Source organism: Fusarium venenatum (assembly GCF_020744135.1).
Source record: "Fusarium venenatum strain MPI-CAGE-CH-0201 chromosome Unknown EDB82scaffold_2, whole genome shotgun sequence".
In the NCBI taxonomy this organism is placed as follows: domain Eukaryota; kingdom Fungi; phylum Ascomycota; class Sordariomycetes; order Hypocreales; family Nectriaceae; genus Fusarium; species Fusarium venenatum.
In genome coordinates this window covers 6,129,956-6,146,901 of record NW_027072130.1, presented here as the reverse complement: position 1 = coordinate 6,146,901, position 16,946 = coordinate 6,129,956, and the positions used below count along the sequence as shown (strand labels likewise).

The 16,946-nt window shown below is 47.7% G+C and overlaps 7 protein-coding genes across 7 annotated transcripts; 4 read left to right on the top strand and 3 right to left on the bottom strand.

Moving 5' to 3' along the window:
• The first annotated feature begins 333 nt into the window (after positions 1 to 333).
• On the top strand, positions 334 to 2,347 carry EDB82DRAFT_499790 (transmembrane amino acid transporter protein-domain-containing protein). The gene is made up of 2 exons (XM_065608611.1): positions 334 to 2,139; positions 2,198 to 2,347. The coding sequence occupies exons 1-2, from the start codon at positions 751 to 753 to the stop codon at positions 2,252 to 2,254; spliced, it is 1,446 nt and encodes a 481-aa protein (XP_065464893.1). The 5' UTR covers positions 334 to 750; the 3' UTR covers positions 2,255 to 2,347.
• A 292-nt stretch (positions 2,348 to 2,639) lies between these two features.
• EDB82DRAFT_499788 (uncharacterized protein) lies at positions 2,640 to 3,307 on the bottom strand. Its single transcript, XM_025735326.2, has 2 exons — positions 3,155 to 3,307; positions 2,640 to 3,093 (listed from the first exon to the last, which is right to left on the bottom strand). Exons 1-2 carry the CDS (start codon positions 3,234 to 3,236, stop codon positions 2,921 to 2,923), a joined length of 255 nt encoding a protein of 84 aa, XP_025586044.1. The 5' UTR covers positions 3,237 to 3,307; the 3' UTR covers positions 2,640 to 2,920.
• A 925-nt stretch (positions 3,308 to 4,232) lies between these two features.
• Positions 4,233 to 7,040, top strand: EDB82DRAFT_499787 (uncharacterized protein). The gene has a single exon (XM_025735325.2). The coding sequence runs from the start codon at positions 4,289 to 4,291 to the stop codon at positions 7,001 to 7,003; it is 2,715 nt and encodes a 904-aa protein (XP_025586043.1). The 5' UTR covers positions 4,233 to 4,288; the 3' UTR covers positions 7,004 to 7,040.
• EDB82DRAFT_499786 (major facilitator superfamily domain-containing protein) lies at positions 7,041 to 9,605 on the bottom strand. The gene is made up of 3 exons (XM_025735324.2): positions 8,997 to 9,605; positions 7,705 to 8,944; positions 7,041 to 7,649 (listed from the first exon to the last, which is right to left on the bottom strand). Exons 1-3 carry the CDS (start codon positions 9,250 to 9,252, stop codon positions 7,340 to 7,342), a joined length of 1,806 nt encoding a protein of 601 aa, XP_025586042.1. The 5' UTR covers positions 9,253 to 9,605; the 3' UTR covers positions 7,041 to 7,339.
• Positions 9,606 to 10,157: 552 nt separating this feature from the next.
• On the top strand, positions 10,158 to 11,593 carry EDB82DRAFT_175505 (uncharacterized protein). Its single transcript, XM_025735323.2, has 2 exons — positions 10,158 to 11,222; positions 11,275 to 11,593. The coding sequence occupies exons 1-2, from the start codon at positions 10,380 to 10,382 to the stop codon at positions 11,506 to 11,508; spliced, it is 1,077 nt and encodes a 358-aa protein (XP_025586041.1). The 5' UTR covers positions 10,158 to 10,379; the 3' UTR covers positions 11,509 to 11,593.
• An 84-nt stretch (positions 11,594 to 11,677) lies between these two features.
• EDB82DRAFT_545726 (uncharacterized protein) lies at positions 11,678 to 15,040 on the bottom strand (the record flags this gene model as incomplete). The annotated part of the gene is made up of 4 exons (XM_065609443.1): positions 11,678 to 12,870; positions 12,931 to 13,007; positions 13,524 to 13,649; positions 13,698 to 15,040. The coding sequence occupies 4 exons, from the start codon at positions 15,038 to 15,040 to the stop codon at positions 11,678 to 11,680; spliced, it is 2,739 nt and encodes a 912-aa protein (XP_065464892.1).
• A 425-nt stretch (positions 15,041 to 15,465) lies between these two features.
• Positions 15,466 to 16,505, top strand: EDB82DRAFT_499777 (uncharacterized protein; the record flags this gene model as incomplete). The annotated part of the gene is made up of 1 exon (XM_025735319.2): positions 15,466 to 16,505. A coding segment is annotated over one exon (417 nt), but the record flags the coding sequence as incomplete, so codon positions are not given.
• Positions 16,506 to 16,946: the final 441 nt, after the last annotated feature.

The following is a 16,946-nucleotide window of genomic DNA, read 5'->3' as shown; positions in this document are numbered from 1 at the left end:
CCACGTTATTACAGAGTTATTGTTAGGATATCATAACGTGATGAATATCCACTGACAATTCGATGACGGTCCAATGGCACGTTTCATCCACGTAAAAAAGAACCGAATGCAGGGTCAGATGTCACTCTGGCCCACAACCGGCAGATATTTCCACCACCTTACGCCCTTTAGTCAAGCGTCATTCCATAGAAGGAAGGGTTTTCTTAGCAGGGCTACAGGGGAACCGCCACCATCCACAACGCGCCTCGTGAACACCCTTCGGGCCTTTTCGTCGCTAAAAAAAAAGTCTTGGAACTGAGATTATGGTCAGGAACAGACCAGTTTCTATTATGCCATTGATATCATATCGGTCGAGACTACCGGCCCGGTCTACGAGGCTAACTCCGTCTCCGTTGATCGGAAAGTGATTACGAGTTTAAATGGAATAAAACCTGGAGTAACCAGTTTCCGTATCTAATCGTAGCATCATGACCCGGCCCCGACGCGCCGGAGGTGGAACCCGGGTACACCGAAAACCGCGCCTTGATTGTCATTCTTGCTCGCGCTTTCTCCTTGAGCCGTTTTTTCCGTTAGAAAGCTCTTCTAGCCGTTCGGGACTGTATTCCTTTTAAATACTTTCGTCTTGCCTCACTCTTTCCTTCCCGGGGTCTGTCCAATTCCTTCATATACTTACCTGTTGGTCCCATCTTTTTGACTTTGGTTCCTTCACCTACTCATCTCTTTACACTCTGTCCAGTCCTTGGTCATCGCATGAGTAGCCAACCTCTCACCATTCCTAACGAACGTACATCTCTACTACACTCCGATCCAATGCCTCCCTCTCCCAAGGCCAAGTCCTCCAAACCCGTCAACATGATGGACGATCGCCACGACCCAGAGACCGCCGACGATGTCGAGGTCTCTCAGCAGAAGCAGCTCGCTGCCCAGGGTAATGCGCACTTCCACCGTCTGGGCTGGAAGCGTCTTGCCATTGTCACCATCGTTGAGGCTATCGCCCTCGGTGCTCTCAGTCTGCCTTCAGCCTACCACACGCTGGGCATGTTCCCCGGTGTCTTCCTTACCATCACCCTCGGTCTCGTCTCCATCTACACCAGCTACCTCGTCGGTCAGGTCAAACTCAAGTTCCCTCACGTTTCTCACTACGCCGATGCCGGACGTCTTCTGCTCGGTCGCTTTGGCTACGAACTTTTCGGTGCTGCTCTCGTTCTTGAGCTTGTCATGGTCGTCGGTTCTCACGCTCTGACTGGTAGCATTGCACTGATCGACATTAACGGTGGAAAAGTCTGCTCCATCGTCTTCTCCGCTGTTTCTGCAATCATTCTGCTGATCCTCGCCATCCCCCCATCGTTCACCGAGGTCGCTATTCTTGGTTACATCGACTTCGTTTCCATTCTGGCCGCCATTGGAATTACTGTTATCGCCACTGGTATCCAGGCTAGCGACTCAACTGGTGGACTTTCTGGTGTTGAGTGGTCTGCTTGGCCCAAGGAAGATCTCAGCTTCGCCGAGGCTTTCGTCGCCGTCAGCAACATCATTTTTGCCTTCAGTTTCGCGATCGGTCAATTCTCCTTCATGGACGAGATGCACACCCCTACTGATTACATGAAGTCCATCTATGCCTCATGCTTTATCCAAATCTCTATCTACACCCTGACCGGAGCCCTTTGCTACGCTTTTATTGGACCTGCTGTGCAGTCGCCTGCTCTGTTGTCCGCTGGGCCACTTATTTCCAAGATCGCCTTTGGTGTCGCTTTGCCTGTTATCTTCATCTCCGGTTCGATCAACTCGACTGTTGCCCTCCGATATCTTCATGGCCGTATGTTCAAGGACTCGATTCTTCGATACGTCAATACCCCCATGGGTTGGGTCAGCTGGATCACTCTTGTCACCATTTTCACTATCGTCGCATGGGTCATTGCTGAAGCCATTCCCATCTTCTCTGACTTGCTCTCTCTTGCCTCGGCTCTCTTTGTGTCTGGTTTCTCCTTCTGGATCCCAGGTGTCATGTGGTTCGTCTTGCTTTGCGAGGGTAAGTGGTTTGAGAAGAAGAACTTACTCATGAGCTTGGGAGCCATCCTTGCATTCATCATCGGTATTGTTACCCTTGGTGCCGGTACTTATGCTACTATTAAGGATATCGTAAGTTGCCCAAATTCAAACAGCCATGTCACAGAAACAGCAACTAACATTGTCATAGATTGATATCACCAGCACGGGCTCCGCTCATGCTCCCTTCACTTGCCGATCAAACTAAGATTATGGCCTAATGTGGGATAGATGATAAAAGGCGTTGTTGCATTTATAGATATCTTGTATACATTAATTAACATGATTATCGACTTCTACATATTTTTCTTACTATCAATGTTGTGATGCGTACAGCTCGGAAGCTTATTCTATATAACCCTCATTATAGAGTTCGGTTATTGCCCTGATACAGCGTATATTCTTGGTGGGAAAGTAAGTTGTTGAGAGAACCTTGATTTAATATTTTGAGTTTTCAATCTATGTAGATATTTTATTAAGAATTAGAGTTATTGAGTTATTGAGAGGCTTGGACTTGCATTTGCTAGTAAAGTACAGAAACAAACAAATCAAATTCTATGATGGCCTATTCAACATGTACCTCCGATCGTTTAGAACTTGACATTTGTTGAGGCTCTATAGAGAAACAGCGTGTGCTTGGAAGGTTGGTGACGCGCTACGATGTCCGTGTTCGTGCAATATATGTCATATCAAGAAGCAACTGCATTATTAAATCCTATGTTGACCCTAATCATACGGTACGAAAAAGAAAACGTCCAAATTTGCAATCTTGGAGACCATAACCCTTCCGACATATTTAATATCCACAAATATTCATGAGAAGTATCCGCAACAAAAATCCCAAGCACTTACTCCTATTATATAGCAGCGTGTTTCAGCGAGCAGAAGGATACAGCCACTCCTGAAAACTCGACCGACGTCGGACAGGACTCGAGCCCTCACTACCAACACTGGCTCGACGATCATTACTACTTCGTCGCACCCAAGCATTGGTCCAGTCAGAGCCAGTCGCAGGTGTAGTGGTAGTCATGACTCTTTGCTTGTAAGCTATGGGGTCAGAGGTCAGCCGCGGTTCGGAAGCAAGGCCATGGGGGATGGCAACGCGTACAGGTAGCATCGTTTCTGTTAGGGTTATCAAGAACGGCCTGAAGCTTGGCCTTGGCCTTTTCTGCCATTGTCTGAGGAGCCATGTCTGTTGAATAAGCTAGTATCTCTGAAATGTAAGGTACGAACTGATATTCGTTGGGTGAAGGATGTAGAAAACCTGTCGCATCAACAAGAGAGGGGAAACGGCTTTTATCGCACGCCTAATCAGCAACCTCGTGACCATTCGTCATTCTCAGAAGATTGATGAACACGTTTGTCAGCTCCGCAGTTGGAGTGCAATCCAGAGTTGCCTCTTTGGGTATAAGATGAACCATCACCAACGTTGTTTCGTGCCATCAACGTCAGAAAACGCGGGGTAAGTCAACATCAACCAATTGTCCTTTTAGGTACGTTGCAGTAGTTTGGTAACATTCAATCTCCTTCCATCCTATTCGTTTGATGGTTGATTGAGAGTTTGCATGGGTTGGTAAAAAAAAAAATAACGAGGCAGAAGCTGTCTATGAGGCCCGTTACATTCCAGAATGGGTTTTCATAGCTTATCGAAACGATAAACGACGTCAAATGAGTTTGTTTGGAATCTACTCGCCTTCTTATCGTATAAACTTGATCTGTCTTTATTGTTACATGAAATAGGCTGTCACCAAATCTGGAGGGACCAATGCAGCAGGCTCAGTTAGTTTCTCGTTGATATTTGTTAGCTTCGAAACTCCCATCTTACTCTTCTCCGCTGCGATGAGTTTCACGGTTTGCAAATGCTCGTCTATAAAGCTGAATGCAGTACTACTCAAGCCGATATACGTACCCTACATAGTCTATAATTAGGCGATTAATGAATTGGTCCACGAGATGCCAAGCGAACCGCTTCAGCCGCGCAGCCGAGGATCCGCAACCCTGCCCTTTAGCGTCCAACAAGCAACATCTGTTGGTTAAGGAGACATGATCCTAGCCAGCATTTGTGGCACAGACCCGGTGTGTTGCCTAAAACGTTCCATAATAAACCCGAAGCCGACCAACAGCAGTCTGTGAGTTAAATGAGGGAATCCATTGATGACGGGAAACTTAAACAGAACATTCCCGGACCCAGAGGCTCTTTCTTTGCCTTTGTTTCTGACGACATTACTCTCTTCTGGATGCCATGGCGAGGCTCATTCTTGTTTACGCCTCTCTCTTTCTTTGGGTGGCTCTGGCAGTTGCCCAGTATGATTACAATAACCTTCTGAAGGGTTGTTACCAAGGACGGTCTGATGACTTCACTGTTGGTGGGCTTGCCAGTACTCAGCCACAGCGCGAGAGGTGTGCCCTCGTATGCTCCCAGCGAGGTAATAACTTTGTTGCATTTGGCATCTACAATTGCTTTTGCGCCAAAAATGAACCTGCTAGCACCAACAAAGTCGACATCAATCGCTGTGAAGCGCAAGGTCTAGATGGATGGAACGCACCCAAGCTTAGAAAGGTTGACCGCATCGAAGACGTCTTTGTTGTCTTCAACATTGATCCCAAAAGGAAGAGCGACGACTCAAAGAGTGCCCCTCAAGATGAAGCGGAATCACCAAAATCGGGATCGCCTGCTGCGCTTTCCCCTTCAGCTGGTCCCAGCAGGCCTCTCGGATGTTATCCAGGCTTGCCACTTGATGTTGATCTTACCAAGATCACGATCACTGAAGAAGAGCGTCGTGAGTGCGCCAAGTCATGCGGCGAAGAGGGCAAAGCTGCTGTTGTCTTTAGTGGTCTCAAATGCGGCTGCACCGACAATCCCCCAAAGGCTTCCACTCGGGTCGAAGACATCCGGTGTGCCCTTCAATCTACAAAAGAACTTTATCGCACAGACCTTGTGTACAGTGTATGGAGCAGTGGAGTTGGGGTCGATTTGGAAGGATACAAACCCAAGTTGAAAGACCATTCACATAACCCTAGCGATATCCCTACCGATCGATCTGAACTAATTCATGTTTCCGGGCCTGGGTGCTACAGAAACGAGCCACCACGAAACGATAGCAGCTATAAGGGTCTGCAATCAAACTGCCCTGAAACCTGTCGTCGCTTTTGTGAGAAGTCCAACAAGAGATACATGTTTCTGCAAGAGACGGATTGCTGGTGCTCGAATGAATACCCAGGTGAACTGGAGGAACTCAGCGGTGATCATTGCGACATAAAATGTCCTGCAGACCAGCTCTCCCTGTGCGGAGGTCATTTCAGCTACAGTGTTTATGATCTCGGAACCCAGTCGAGGCCTGCCTCCTTGTCAAAGAAACCAACCGGAGAATGCTTCTCTAGCCGTGCCCTGACTTCAAGGCAAGTCATGGGCATTAGCAATCGCAAAGATTTCCTTGGGGCGTGTGTTAACCGCTGCAAGGATATTGGGGAGCCTATCGCATTGATACATGAATCTGACTGCTGGTGCGCCGTAACATATCCTCATCACACGTACTCGTCTGACTTGGAGTCTTGCGATCTCCCATGCCAGGGGGATGACAAAAGTCACTGTGGTGGAACCAAAGGCAGCACGCTTTATTATTCTCTCTACCACACGGGCAATTCAGATGGCATTCAGCGGGACCCGCGCGGGAGGCCTTTCGATCTTCCAAAACAACATGAGACAACGTGGCATGGATGCTGGAGTGAACCGCCTCTTACTGAGCATCACTCACATAGCTTACAGACCAACACAGTTATGGGCTGTGCTAGCTACTGCCGGAGGTACAAGTCAACTGTTGCTGCCATGCGCCAGAATAGTTGCGTTTGCGCTGAATCTTATCCCGAACGCAGCCACAGACGCCCTGACTCCATGTGCAAATCTGCATGCCCTGGGTACCCATATGCTGACTGCGCCGGGCCTCAAGCCTGGACTGTTGTCAATACTGGATTGGTCAACCATGTCCCATACGACAAGCCCAGGCGTAAGGAACAGGCTGAGAATGGCAATGACCTGAATATCGTATCAAAGAAGGTGTTGCGCTTGGGCTGCTACAACACGGGATCCGATACATGGGGAGCCGTTCAGGTGTACATTAGCAATGCCGGACCTGAAGTCTGCGCTACCAGGTGTAGAAATATGAAGTTTCCGGTTTCGGCATTGCAGGGCAACACATGCTCATGTGGGGACAAGATTCCCCGGAGCAGTAGAGTCGTTGGATCCCATTGCAATCTTTCTTGCCGAGATGAAGGGTCTTGTGGCGGCGTCAATACTTGGAGCATCTTCAACTCGGGACTACAAGCCAGTATCCAAACTGACGCAAACACAAAACCATCCCACGGCTGTTTCAAGTTCGGTCGCCTTTTATCTACGCGCCTTACTCCCCAGCTTCTTCAAGTGGACATATATGGTCCAAATCGAAGCCGGAATGGAGGTTCCTGCACTGCCCGTTGCGCTGAAGAGGGCTATCCTGTGGCTTTGCGACACAGTTCAAAATGCTTCTGCTCCCCCGGACTCCCGCTAGAGAGGAAACGTGTCGAAGATGATTTATGTTCTTACCAGTGTCGCGGAGACAAAGTTGAAATGTGCGGTGGCCCCTCTTACGCGTATACCGTTTACAAGACCGATGCCTACATGCCCGATCTCCATAATGAAGAGAAGTCAAAGTCGAAGACGCCGAAGGAAGAGATCCAAAACCCTTCTCCAGATGGTAGATATCAGTGCCTGCATCCGGCTTTGGAGAAAGCCAATGAGATCTTCAACGTGGTTTCTGACAAACTCACTGTTGTCGCTCAAAAGGTTCAGGCTGGGTTCTTTTGGGTACGTGATAAGGCGCAGCATATTTTTGATGTCTGTCTCTGGAACGTGATGGTCTTCTTCTCAAATATCTTGTATCGCTTGGGATTCTTATCTGCCGAGGGTGTGGTCGAACTTTAGACGGGTGTAGCTAGAACGATAGATCATGAGATGCATGTGTCCAAAAACGAGATCGTAATCAAGTGAATTATTCTAAATAGTCATCAATGTGCCTCAAAAACTTGCTTCCAAATTATTTCATGATCATGTATAAACAACCCTCAACTCTGACAGCAATACCGGAAAGTTGTTTGACAACCAACTCTGCGTTCCCAAGATCCAACAAACCGATATCATGAGATAACATTTAACAATTGTATGTGCAGATAAAACATTCCATCGCCAGGCCACAGTACCTGTTTCATAAAGAGAACCACACAATTTACATGCGGTAGGAGAGAATGACTGCTGCTCCGTTCAGTGTCCAGTGCCGTAGTTTGACTGCGCATTTGACAAAAGTCGCTCTCGCTCATCATCTGCTTTCATCTCAACCTTCTTCTCCACAAACATCCTACCCTTAATGGCAACGAATACGGTAAGGATGATACCGACTAGGGTACCAACAGCGCCCAGCGTGGCGTTGATAGGTGTTGGATTGTCATGAAGCGGGCCGTGGGTGAGCGCGTCGAGACCGGACTGAGCAAGCTGAGTGATTCCCGAGACGCAAGTGATGGTCCCATAGATGCGTCCAAAAGTAGCGAATCCAAAAACCTTGGTTGCGTAGTCACTTGTGTATGTATTAGTATGGAAACTGAAAGATGAAAACATGGGAAACTACTTACGAGATGGCTGAATAGTAAAGAGGTCGGAAGAAAACAAAGGTGATGACAGTAAAGTAACCTGCCCAAATGTTTGAAAGACAGTTGAGAACTCCAATGACAGCGATAAACACTGTAAGAACGCCGAAAATACTGGGAACACTCAAGTTGTTTAGCAAAAGACCAATAAAAGGTGTCGAAGCAACTCCTCCAACAGGCAAAGCGATGTCGAAAAAGTCATTGACGAGCTCAGCCGCCTTGTCAGAACCCAACATGTATCGGTACTGTGACCTGACACTGGCGATAAAGTAGTTCATGCGAAGCATCTGTAGGATCGTCAAGAGCAATATGAGAATGAACCAGGGCGACATCATCTGTCTGTGAGCAGGCACTCCATGTAAAACTCCCCAAACACCACTGGTCTCCTGTCTCTCTTCCTCCTCTCTGATCCTCGCTCCTCTTTCTGCTTCGTCACCGGTAATTTCTTCGATCATCTCGATTTTGTTTATCCGTTGCTCAGCACGTGCGCTTCTAACGCGTCTCAGTTCATTCGTGTCATCGATCTCATCATCCGACGCATGAATGTCACGATTGCGATCCTGAGCGCTTTCAATCTTCTTCTCGAGTTGAGGTAGGGTATGGTACGAATGAGGAGGCATCCAGAGCAGTTCGGCCAGGCATATAAACACCGGGACAGAAATGTAACTAAAGAAAAATTTGTCTAGGGTAAATCTACCGCCGGTAGCTTCATAAGCCATGCGGTAGAATAGGAAGACAGCGGCAGAAGCGTCAAAGGCGCCTGTAACGAGAGCGACGATCAAGCCGGAATACAGGGGGAAGGCATTGGCCAACTGGAACGAGGAAACAAAGAGAAAAGTGCCACCGAAAGCAAGAAAGATGTTACCAGCGAGATAGCCGTGGAATCCGGGGATGGAAAAGGAAAGCCCCATCAATAACGACCCCAGAGTCAACAGAAGACTAGAAACAAGCCAGCATACACGACGGCCGAAGCGATCCAGGGCAGCTCCCGCGAGGAGGGAAGAGACATTGGCTGAGATTGACGCTGAGATGAAAAGCAGGTTCAATCGCATATCCTGTGCAGCGCATGGAACCTGAAAGTCTGGTGTGTGTCCAAATTTCGTTTGGTCATTGTCGCAGAGCTCGGAATAAATTCCCTCGGAGATCAAGATGGGTTTCAGAGCGGCGAAACCGAAGACGATGCCAGCTGCGAGCCAGCAAGCTATTATGCCAGTTGCTACTTGAGCTACAAACAGTTAGCAGAGCACATAGATACAAATTGGCATGAATTGACTCACCATATCGCTTAATTTCGGATACCTTGTAAGCAGCAAGATTGGGTAGCTTTTGCACGATCTCAATGGGAGCAAAACTCAGGCGTCGCCAGCTTGATCTGTCGGGAAAGGATTCGTACTCAAACCTATCAGTGTCGAGAATATTTGGCGTTCCGAAACCAGGAGAGACATCTGGATGTGTTGGGCCTTCATAATTGGGATTCGCCGGGCCTTCATAGTCGAATCCCTCCGGTTGAACTAAATGGTGAGCGAGAGACATTTGCGCTGGTGGGAGAATGTTAGGAGTCACGCAGCTACCTAAGGGAACGACAAATGCAGATTGAAGTACAGAGGGATCACATAAAAAGTAGCATCTAGTGTTGAGATAAGGTGAATTTATTGCAAAATGTAGAGAAATGCGGTCTAGGTCACGAAGTTTCGGTAATGTTCTCTCGTGAACCGTGATGAATGACGTCAAAAGGGTTTCATTGTGATTCTACAGGCTTGGGGAATAAAATGTTCCGTGGTCGTATGATGGGCCATGCTTATCTGGCTGACTATCCTAAACTTGGGAGCACAAGCGAGGGTATTCGCAGCTTGGCGTGGCATTGGAATGTTGTGGAATGTGTCAACGGAAGCCTCAGGCATATTTCCGGTTGGTTTGTTGGCTGTCAGGCCGTGTACGTGTCGACTGCCGAATCTTCGCGAAACTCCCCCACCAGGATACTTGCAGGGATGTCACCACAGAGTACTTAGAGGGCCAGTCAGCCTCATTATGGACAAGCAAAGGGTCCCTCGTGCACGTGTTACAAGGTTCAATGTCACTGGAGGCATCTCCCTAGCTTCCCTTATGGCTCCGCTCCACTTAGTCCCTTCCATCGGTTATTGCAATGCCGATTTAACGGGGCCGGATCTATGACTATGACCTCAAAAATTCGACGGAAAATAAAGATTTTGCGCTGACAGCACAAGGGTAATAGGAAAGCTTTGGCTTATCAGTAGTTCAGTTATTCACAGTCTCGTTTCTTTATCAGTAGAAAGCTAACCTTCCAACTCTATTCACGTCTTAAGTTTAAGCCTGACCGTCTTACAGTCTCTCCTGCCGTGACAATGTCAAACCTTGAACCACGGTCATACTTGATAAAAGGATATTCAAGATGAGTTACGATGGCCCCAACCCGCAAAAGGTTACGCCGAAATAATTTCCTTATCGCAGTGGCGATGGTATCGTTGTCTTAGTGGACTCAAACCTGTCTAACCGAATTCGACCATCCCGAGGGTCCAGACTCTGGATCATTGACGCTCGACAGCAATTGCCAGCAAATTTCTTTTCCATTTTCGATTCAATTCACCGTATCTTTCTCTGTCCTTTCTATCTTTGACCGTACCACACCAAAAACCGCGCCAATGGAGTTCCAAAAGCCCAGTCTTCCACCAAAGGCCCCTAGGAGCAGCGCCTTGAAACCTTCAAATTTGGCTAGCACCCACGACCTGGATTTTTACGTCCATCCTCACTTGGTGCCAGACCAGGACCCTTGCAAGGGCAGACTGCTCCGAGCCACGGGTTCCATCCGAGAAGGCACCATTCTCCTGGTGGACACAGCATATGCCATCGTCCCTTCAGTGACGTCCGATGTCGAACCGCTCATCTGCAGCAATCTCTCATGCTCTCGCCGTGTCCCGCAAAATGGCCGTGCCGTACGCTGTGAAGAAGCTTGTTTCAAAGACGTTGTTTGGTGCAATATCGCCTGCCGAGCCGCCGACAAACTTCGACATGACTTTGAGTGCGCCTGGTTAAAGAAGAATGCCGACAGCATGCGTCGCAAAGAAAGCGAGTACAATTTTGCTACTCTCTGGCATGTGGTTCGTCTGCTCGCCACGTGGAACGCCGAGTTGCACAGCGGAAATACTGTCACACAACATCGCTACTCCTGGGAAGCTCACTTTTTGCGTGGCTGGAAAGCCGTGGATATGTGTTGTGCGTACCTTGATTCGTGGCCAGAAGAACAGATAACGCACTGGAAGCGACTGGTTAATGAGTATCTGAGTGATGCTGCTGTTCTGCCGTGCATGTTAACTGCCGACGAGATGCTCCTACTGCTGTGCAAGGAAGAAACCAACACATTTGGCCTGTATCCTAAAGCGACGGGTTCTCCATACGTGAACGAAAATGCTACTTCCCGAGGTGAATCGTACGGTTTCGCCCTGTATCCCAGGGCCGCCCAGTTTAACCATTCATGCTTACCCAATGTGAGTTGAAATTAACTAAATAGTGCTGCGTCCAGTACTGACTTCTTCCCAGGTATCACACAAGCCTGATGGTCAAGCCAGGATGGTATACACAGCTGCGCGAGACATATCCAACGGTGAAGAATGCATGATCACCTACTTTGATCTCGCAACCCGGAAGGATCTGTCAAGCAGACAGAAATATGCCGAAACGCAGTTTCAGTTCAAGTGCACATGTAGTCGATGCTTGGAAGAGGAGGCCGAGGAAAATATGGACATCATGGATTCATTACCATTCGGGTTCTAAGAGAAGGGATAGGCGTTTAAGAGACTGGATGATGGGATTCACAAGAGAAGAGAGTCTCTGAGATTTGAGCTATGAACTATACGTATCAGCCTAAGAATGTGGGCGAAATTGGCTTGACATGGATTATCAAGGATTAATAGCCCTGTCCTTGTACCCCGATGCAATATTCTTACTCGGCCACATCCACTGAAGGGTAGAGAAGGACTTGCTCGCCCCACCCAACAGCCTTTTCAGCTGTAGCCACAGCTTCTTCCCACTCATCCAGAGGATACCCACGTTCAACTATCCGATGCCCTGCTTCCTTGCCCAACTTGACAACTCCAGCCTCAATCATCTTGATCAACGAGACGAGTTCCTCTCGTGTGTACATGAATTGTGCCTTGATTGTGATGCTTCGAACCATGAGACTGGCATAATTGATCTTGATATCAAACATCAGGCCTAAGAAGACTACGCGACCAAAGGTTTTGAGCGAATTGATCGAGACGGTCAGGTGATTCGGAGCTGCTGTCGCAGCAGGGGGTGAGACATCAATGTAAGCATCGACGCCTTGAGGTGCCAAAGCACGAATAGCTTCAGTATCATTCTTTTCGTCACCGGTCAATTCAAGAGCGGTTACTCGGGGAAATCGAGAAGTAAGGGGCTCGAGCTTGGATGCGGAACGGGAGATTGCGATGACTTTGCAGCCGATTTGAGCAGCCAGCTCGACGACTGCCCCAGAGAAATGTCCAGTGGCAGGCGCAACGATGACTGTATCGCCAGCTTGGAGATCGGCATTCCTTACTCCACCATACGCAACGGAGAGTCGTTGGATGTAGTTCAAGTCGCCATAGGAATAACCCAACTCATCAACTAGAATCTTCTCATCGAGAGGCAAGACATTCTCGGCTGGAACAATAGCAACATCTCTCCAAAAACCCTGCCAGAGATTGAATAGTTTGATATCACGATCAGGGCCTCCGCCATCGTGAAGACCAAGGAGAACTCGTGTGTTGGGATCATCTCTGGCAGTGACAAAGTTGCTCATGTAGACAAGTTGGCCTGGCTTCAAAGCTACAGCGTCTGGTCCAACTGAGATGACACGACCAACACCGCCATCACCCGGGTTATACGGGGGTTTGAAAGAAAGAGGACTATTTCCGTGAAAACCAGCGCGCTGGTGAGGTCTGACTGGAGTGCTAAGAATGCGGACGATGACTGATCCGGGGGGCGTAGGGCTTGGGATTGGAGTCTTCTCCAAATCAAGTTGCCCGTTGAAAGAATTGAGTACAAGGGAGGTGGATACTTCAGGGATGGCTTGGCTGCTCATGATGATGGATATGTATGGAATAAGTATAATGTAGACTTGGATGGAGTGTTTGACTGCTCAAGTCATGGCACTGGAGCATGCGACTGCACTCTTTATACTTTTTACTCACTTACTAATAGCTAGATATTTGTAGATTCTGTGGTGACATAAAATTTGCATTTGTGATCTTGAATATCCAATTAAGTCACAACTATTCATGTCTGCTTCATCGGCCGTAAGAGCGGACATACTGGTTGCCCAAAGCGGTAATTGTTTACTCCGACATGTCCGTATCTTCGAACCCCACTCTATGCAGTATGAGCTTATGTTGAACCTTGACAACAAAATAAAAGGAGTCAGTGCTGGGGCTTTTTAAATGGACCTCTAATCGCTTAATTTCTGCAGCCAGTGTTTGTGTTAGTCTCTTAAATATCCACGTTGCACGTCACGAAAAGCATCGTCGAAAATTCATCGAAAGATTCGTAATCAGGCGATATATCAGAAGAGACCTTGATCCTAGCCACGTGAGACCTCTCTCATCTAAAATGGGTCATGCCATACGATGCTATCAAGTTCATAATTAAGACCGATGGCTTCATGCCTGGCTTCCTCCTGATTATATCCCAACGCGATGGGTCCATTCCCCTGAATTTCCTCCGGATTTATAACATAATTCATTTCATGGACGTCGTGAGAAATACTAATCCGTTTAGGGCTCATCACACACATGTTTGCTAACACTACTTGTAGCAGTCGAGAGCTTTCAAGTGCATGTGCTGAGACGCATGGTCTTGCTGACCACAACTGTACTGCTGTCCGCAACGTATTCATAACATAGTAACCCTCAATGGGCCTTAAGAACATCAGCTTCAAGTATCGTATCATTTGAGGTTAAACTTACGGCAAGTCGACACAGTCAAAAAACTCAAGGGGGCCAAGAGTGGTCGATATCAAGAAGTCATTTACAGACAGGCTTGAGGCAATTTGTTGATCACCATTTAGTCTTCCGCCCTCCTGCATCTCACGATCAACCTGTATATAGACTCCCACAGATCTAACAGCATTCTTACGACAGATGTCAAGGGCTGTCTGAAACTCGTAGTCACTGTAGGTCAATGAATTCAAGAACGGACGATATAAGAGTGCGATGCTCGTGGTGTATATGAGCTCGAATAAGACTCTTTGCATGACAATATGATTAGAATCAGTGAAAGCGGTATTCTGGATCGACCTGATACGAAGAGAAGGCGGGATAGACTGGTACCAGGCGTCCAGCTGTGATTTGATAAGCATTGCATCCTGATAGCTGCAGGTGTTGAAGCCCAAGGCATGACATATGATTCGACGTAAGATGGGTAAAACTTGCGACATGGACACGCAAGGCAGGGATGGCTGGGTCTCTGTGGTAGATCTAGGCAGTACTATTGTTGAATCCTCATCGAAGTCGTCATCCTGCACGTCGGTGGGATGGCCAGTGGAGTACGTTTCTTCGTGAATAAGTGGAGGCAGCCCATACTCGAGAGAAAATAACATATCGTAATACTGGATGAGGTACCACACACGGCGTCTCATTTCGGCCTCGAAAGGAGTTACCAGTTGAAGAAATTGGTTCATCTCGCAATGGTAGAATCTTTGATGTGCAAGTCGAACGGACAAGGCATGTAATTGAGACAGATTGATATCTTGGCTTTTTGGTTGGAAGCATCGAGAATGAAGATGGAGAGTCAAAGCTTCGACTGAGAATTCCACAGCTCTGTGATACTGTCCAGAGACGAGACACCTTGCTGACATACTGATATATTCCAATGAAGCTTGGGTGCCTGAGAATGGTGTGTTTGTTCTGGAAACAGTAGCACCAATAGCCATGATAGAAAACATTATGCTTAGCCAAAGGTGGTCGCTCGAAGCCGGATCTTTCCAGAATTCTTCATACTGTCTCCGGAATTGGTGCGTATGGATGAACGGAACTACGACGTGTTTGGCGTTGAAGTACGTTGACACTATTTTATCTGAAACTTGGCGAGACGGTACGGCTGTCAAGATATCTTGCAGGGAAACCACAGCCACAGTACCGAATATGATGTCTGGGGGCTGACTCGCAGGTGGTACTTGTGCAGCTTCTCGACACGAATCATCGCTGACAGTATTCTTTATTTGATCTATGCTGTCAAGGAGCTGTTTGGCACAATCCGTTGATTGGTCTTGGGAGGGGTGGCTCAGGAGATGTTGCAACACAGTCCGCATTTGCCCAAGTTCACCCTGAACACGTGTCTTGCCATCCTCAGCCGAAGTCGACTTTGCTGGCTTTGAGAAAGATTCAAAATGGCATGATTCTTCCAAACCGCGTCTCTGGCATCCACTGCAAGGCTGCTGCCTGTCGCATTTTTGCTTACGCGCACGGCAGGTGGAGCATGATACAGTCGGTCTGTTCCTCTTGATACGTTGTGGGTGGGAGGCTCGGAAAGTGTTGATATGGCGTGTGAGTTCTTGTTCTCTCATTTTGACGGCATTGACGTAGGATACAGATGATAAGGGTTGAGATTTCGGCATAATTTAGGTTAATGGACAGGCTAAATGATGACGGCTGGCAGTTTAGTCAGCGTCCAGGGTGATCGTTGACTGCGCCCCTTGATATCTTTGACACTTGGTAAGCTATCGCACCAAGCGAGTAACAGAAAAGTTGTCCTCTAAGTCTTAGGTATAAGAATAAATAGTCTAAGAATTGTGATCTAAATAGCATAAGCTGTCCTAATAATTCCATCTCTTATATTCCCAGCAGCCATTTTCGCCAGTACCCCGATGTTAATGGCATGAGTAGGTAGATATTGTTTCCCGCACTAAAGGCATGTCTTTTCGCGGTAAACACAGTCTCATTGGAGTATTGAGGTCACATGTAGTGACTCCGCACGTGGGAGGCCCACCAGATCGACCAATGTTGCGATATCGCATTGTCGTCCACGTTTTTTAACCATAACGAATTGCATTAGACTATTTCCTTAGACATGGACGATTTATCATTAATACTCGCACTTGAGCTTCAGCGTCAGGATCTTGAGGCATTGGGGGAGTCATTGAATGGGAAGCAACGAGCAGGCGAAAAAACTGATTTGGATATTGCTCTTGAAGCTTATCACAATGAGCTTGAGGCAGTGGCCATCCAGGCCTTCGACCATACAATGGCTCTCAGTATCGCACGAGCTGTACGTTCGGATGCTCCCATCATTGCAGAGGCGCAAGAGGCAGAGGAGCAAGTTGAGCGAGATCATCAATTTGCCATGAGTCTCTCAGGAGACGGACAAGTGCCGCAACACACGTCTGAGAGTTTAGGTAAAGTTCTGGACGATGATTTGATGGAGTACCTTGCGGCGTTGAATGGAAGAACTGTACTTGCCCCCAATGGGACGAGGGACATTTGGTACAGAGGGCTAATGATATTGTCGACCGCAACGCGGGCCACCACCACATCGACGACGAAGAACGACATCGGCGTGTGGAGCTAGAAAGATTTAACCTGATTGAAAATCACGTGTGCGCCCACGAACAATGGGCAGGCCGCCCAGGCCCTCGTGAATGCGAGGAATGCAACCAGGTCCTACCATTGTACATATATGAGTGTCGCCAGTGTCATGTCATGGCCTGCAGACGCTGTCGGTACAACAGACTTTAGCCTTTAAGCTTTAAGGTACAAAAATAAATAGCCTAAGAAATCCGATCTAAGGAACATAAGCCGTCCCACTAATTTCATCTGATACTCTGAGGTGTGGTCAGACATTTGACGTTATCAATTGCCCTTATCTCGCCCAAGATGAATTTGTGCAGGTCAAGACAGATTGGTATGTTGGTCAAACATCAAAGCTCAATGGTTGTTCAAAGAGTGATCTTTTCCAAGGTTGTGTCGAAGGAAGAAGAAGTGGAACCTAGCTACGAGCAGGTCTCATAAAGACTTTCAAGAACCATATTAATCTATAGCCTGATTACGAATTGCTCGATAAATCTGGCGGTGGTTTCGATAGTATAAAGTGATCTACTATTTTCATCTCTTACGCCTCTGGCAGCCAATTTCTCGAGGATTGTGGCAGGCCTTTTGGGTGTCCTGGCCAAGAATCTCTCATGTTCCTCAAGCCATTCAGGGTGGCTACTAGGTAGCAGA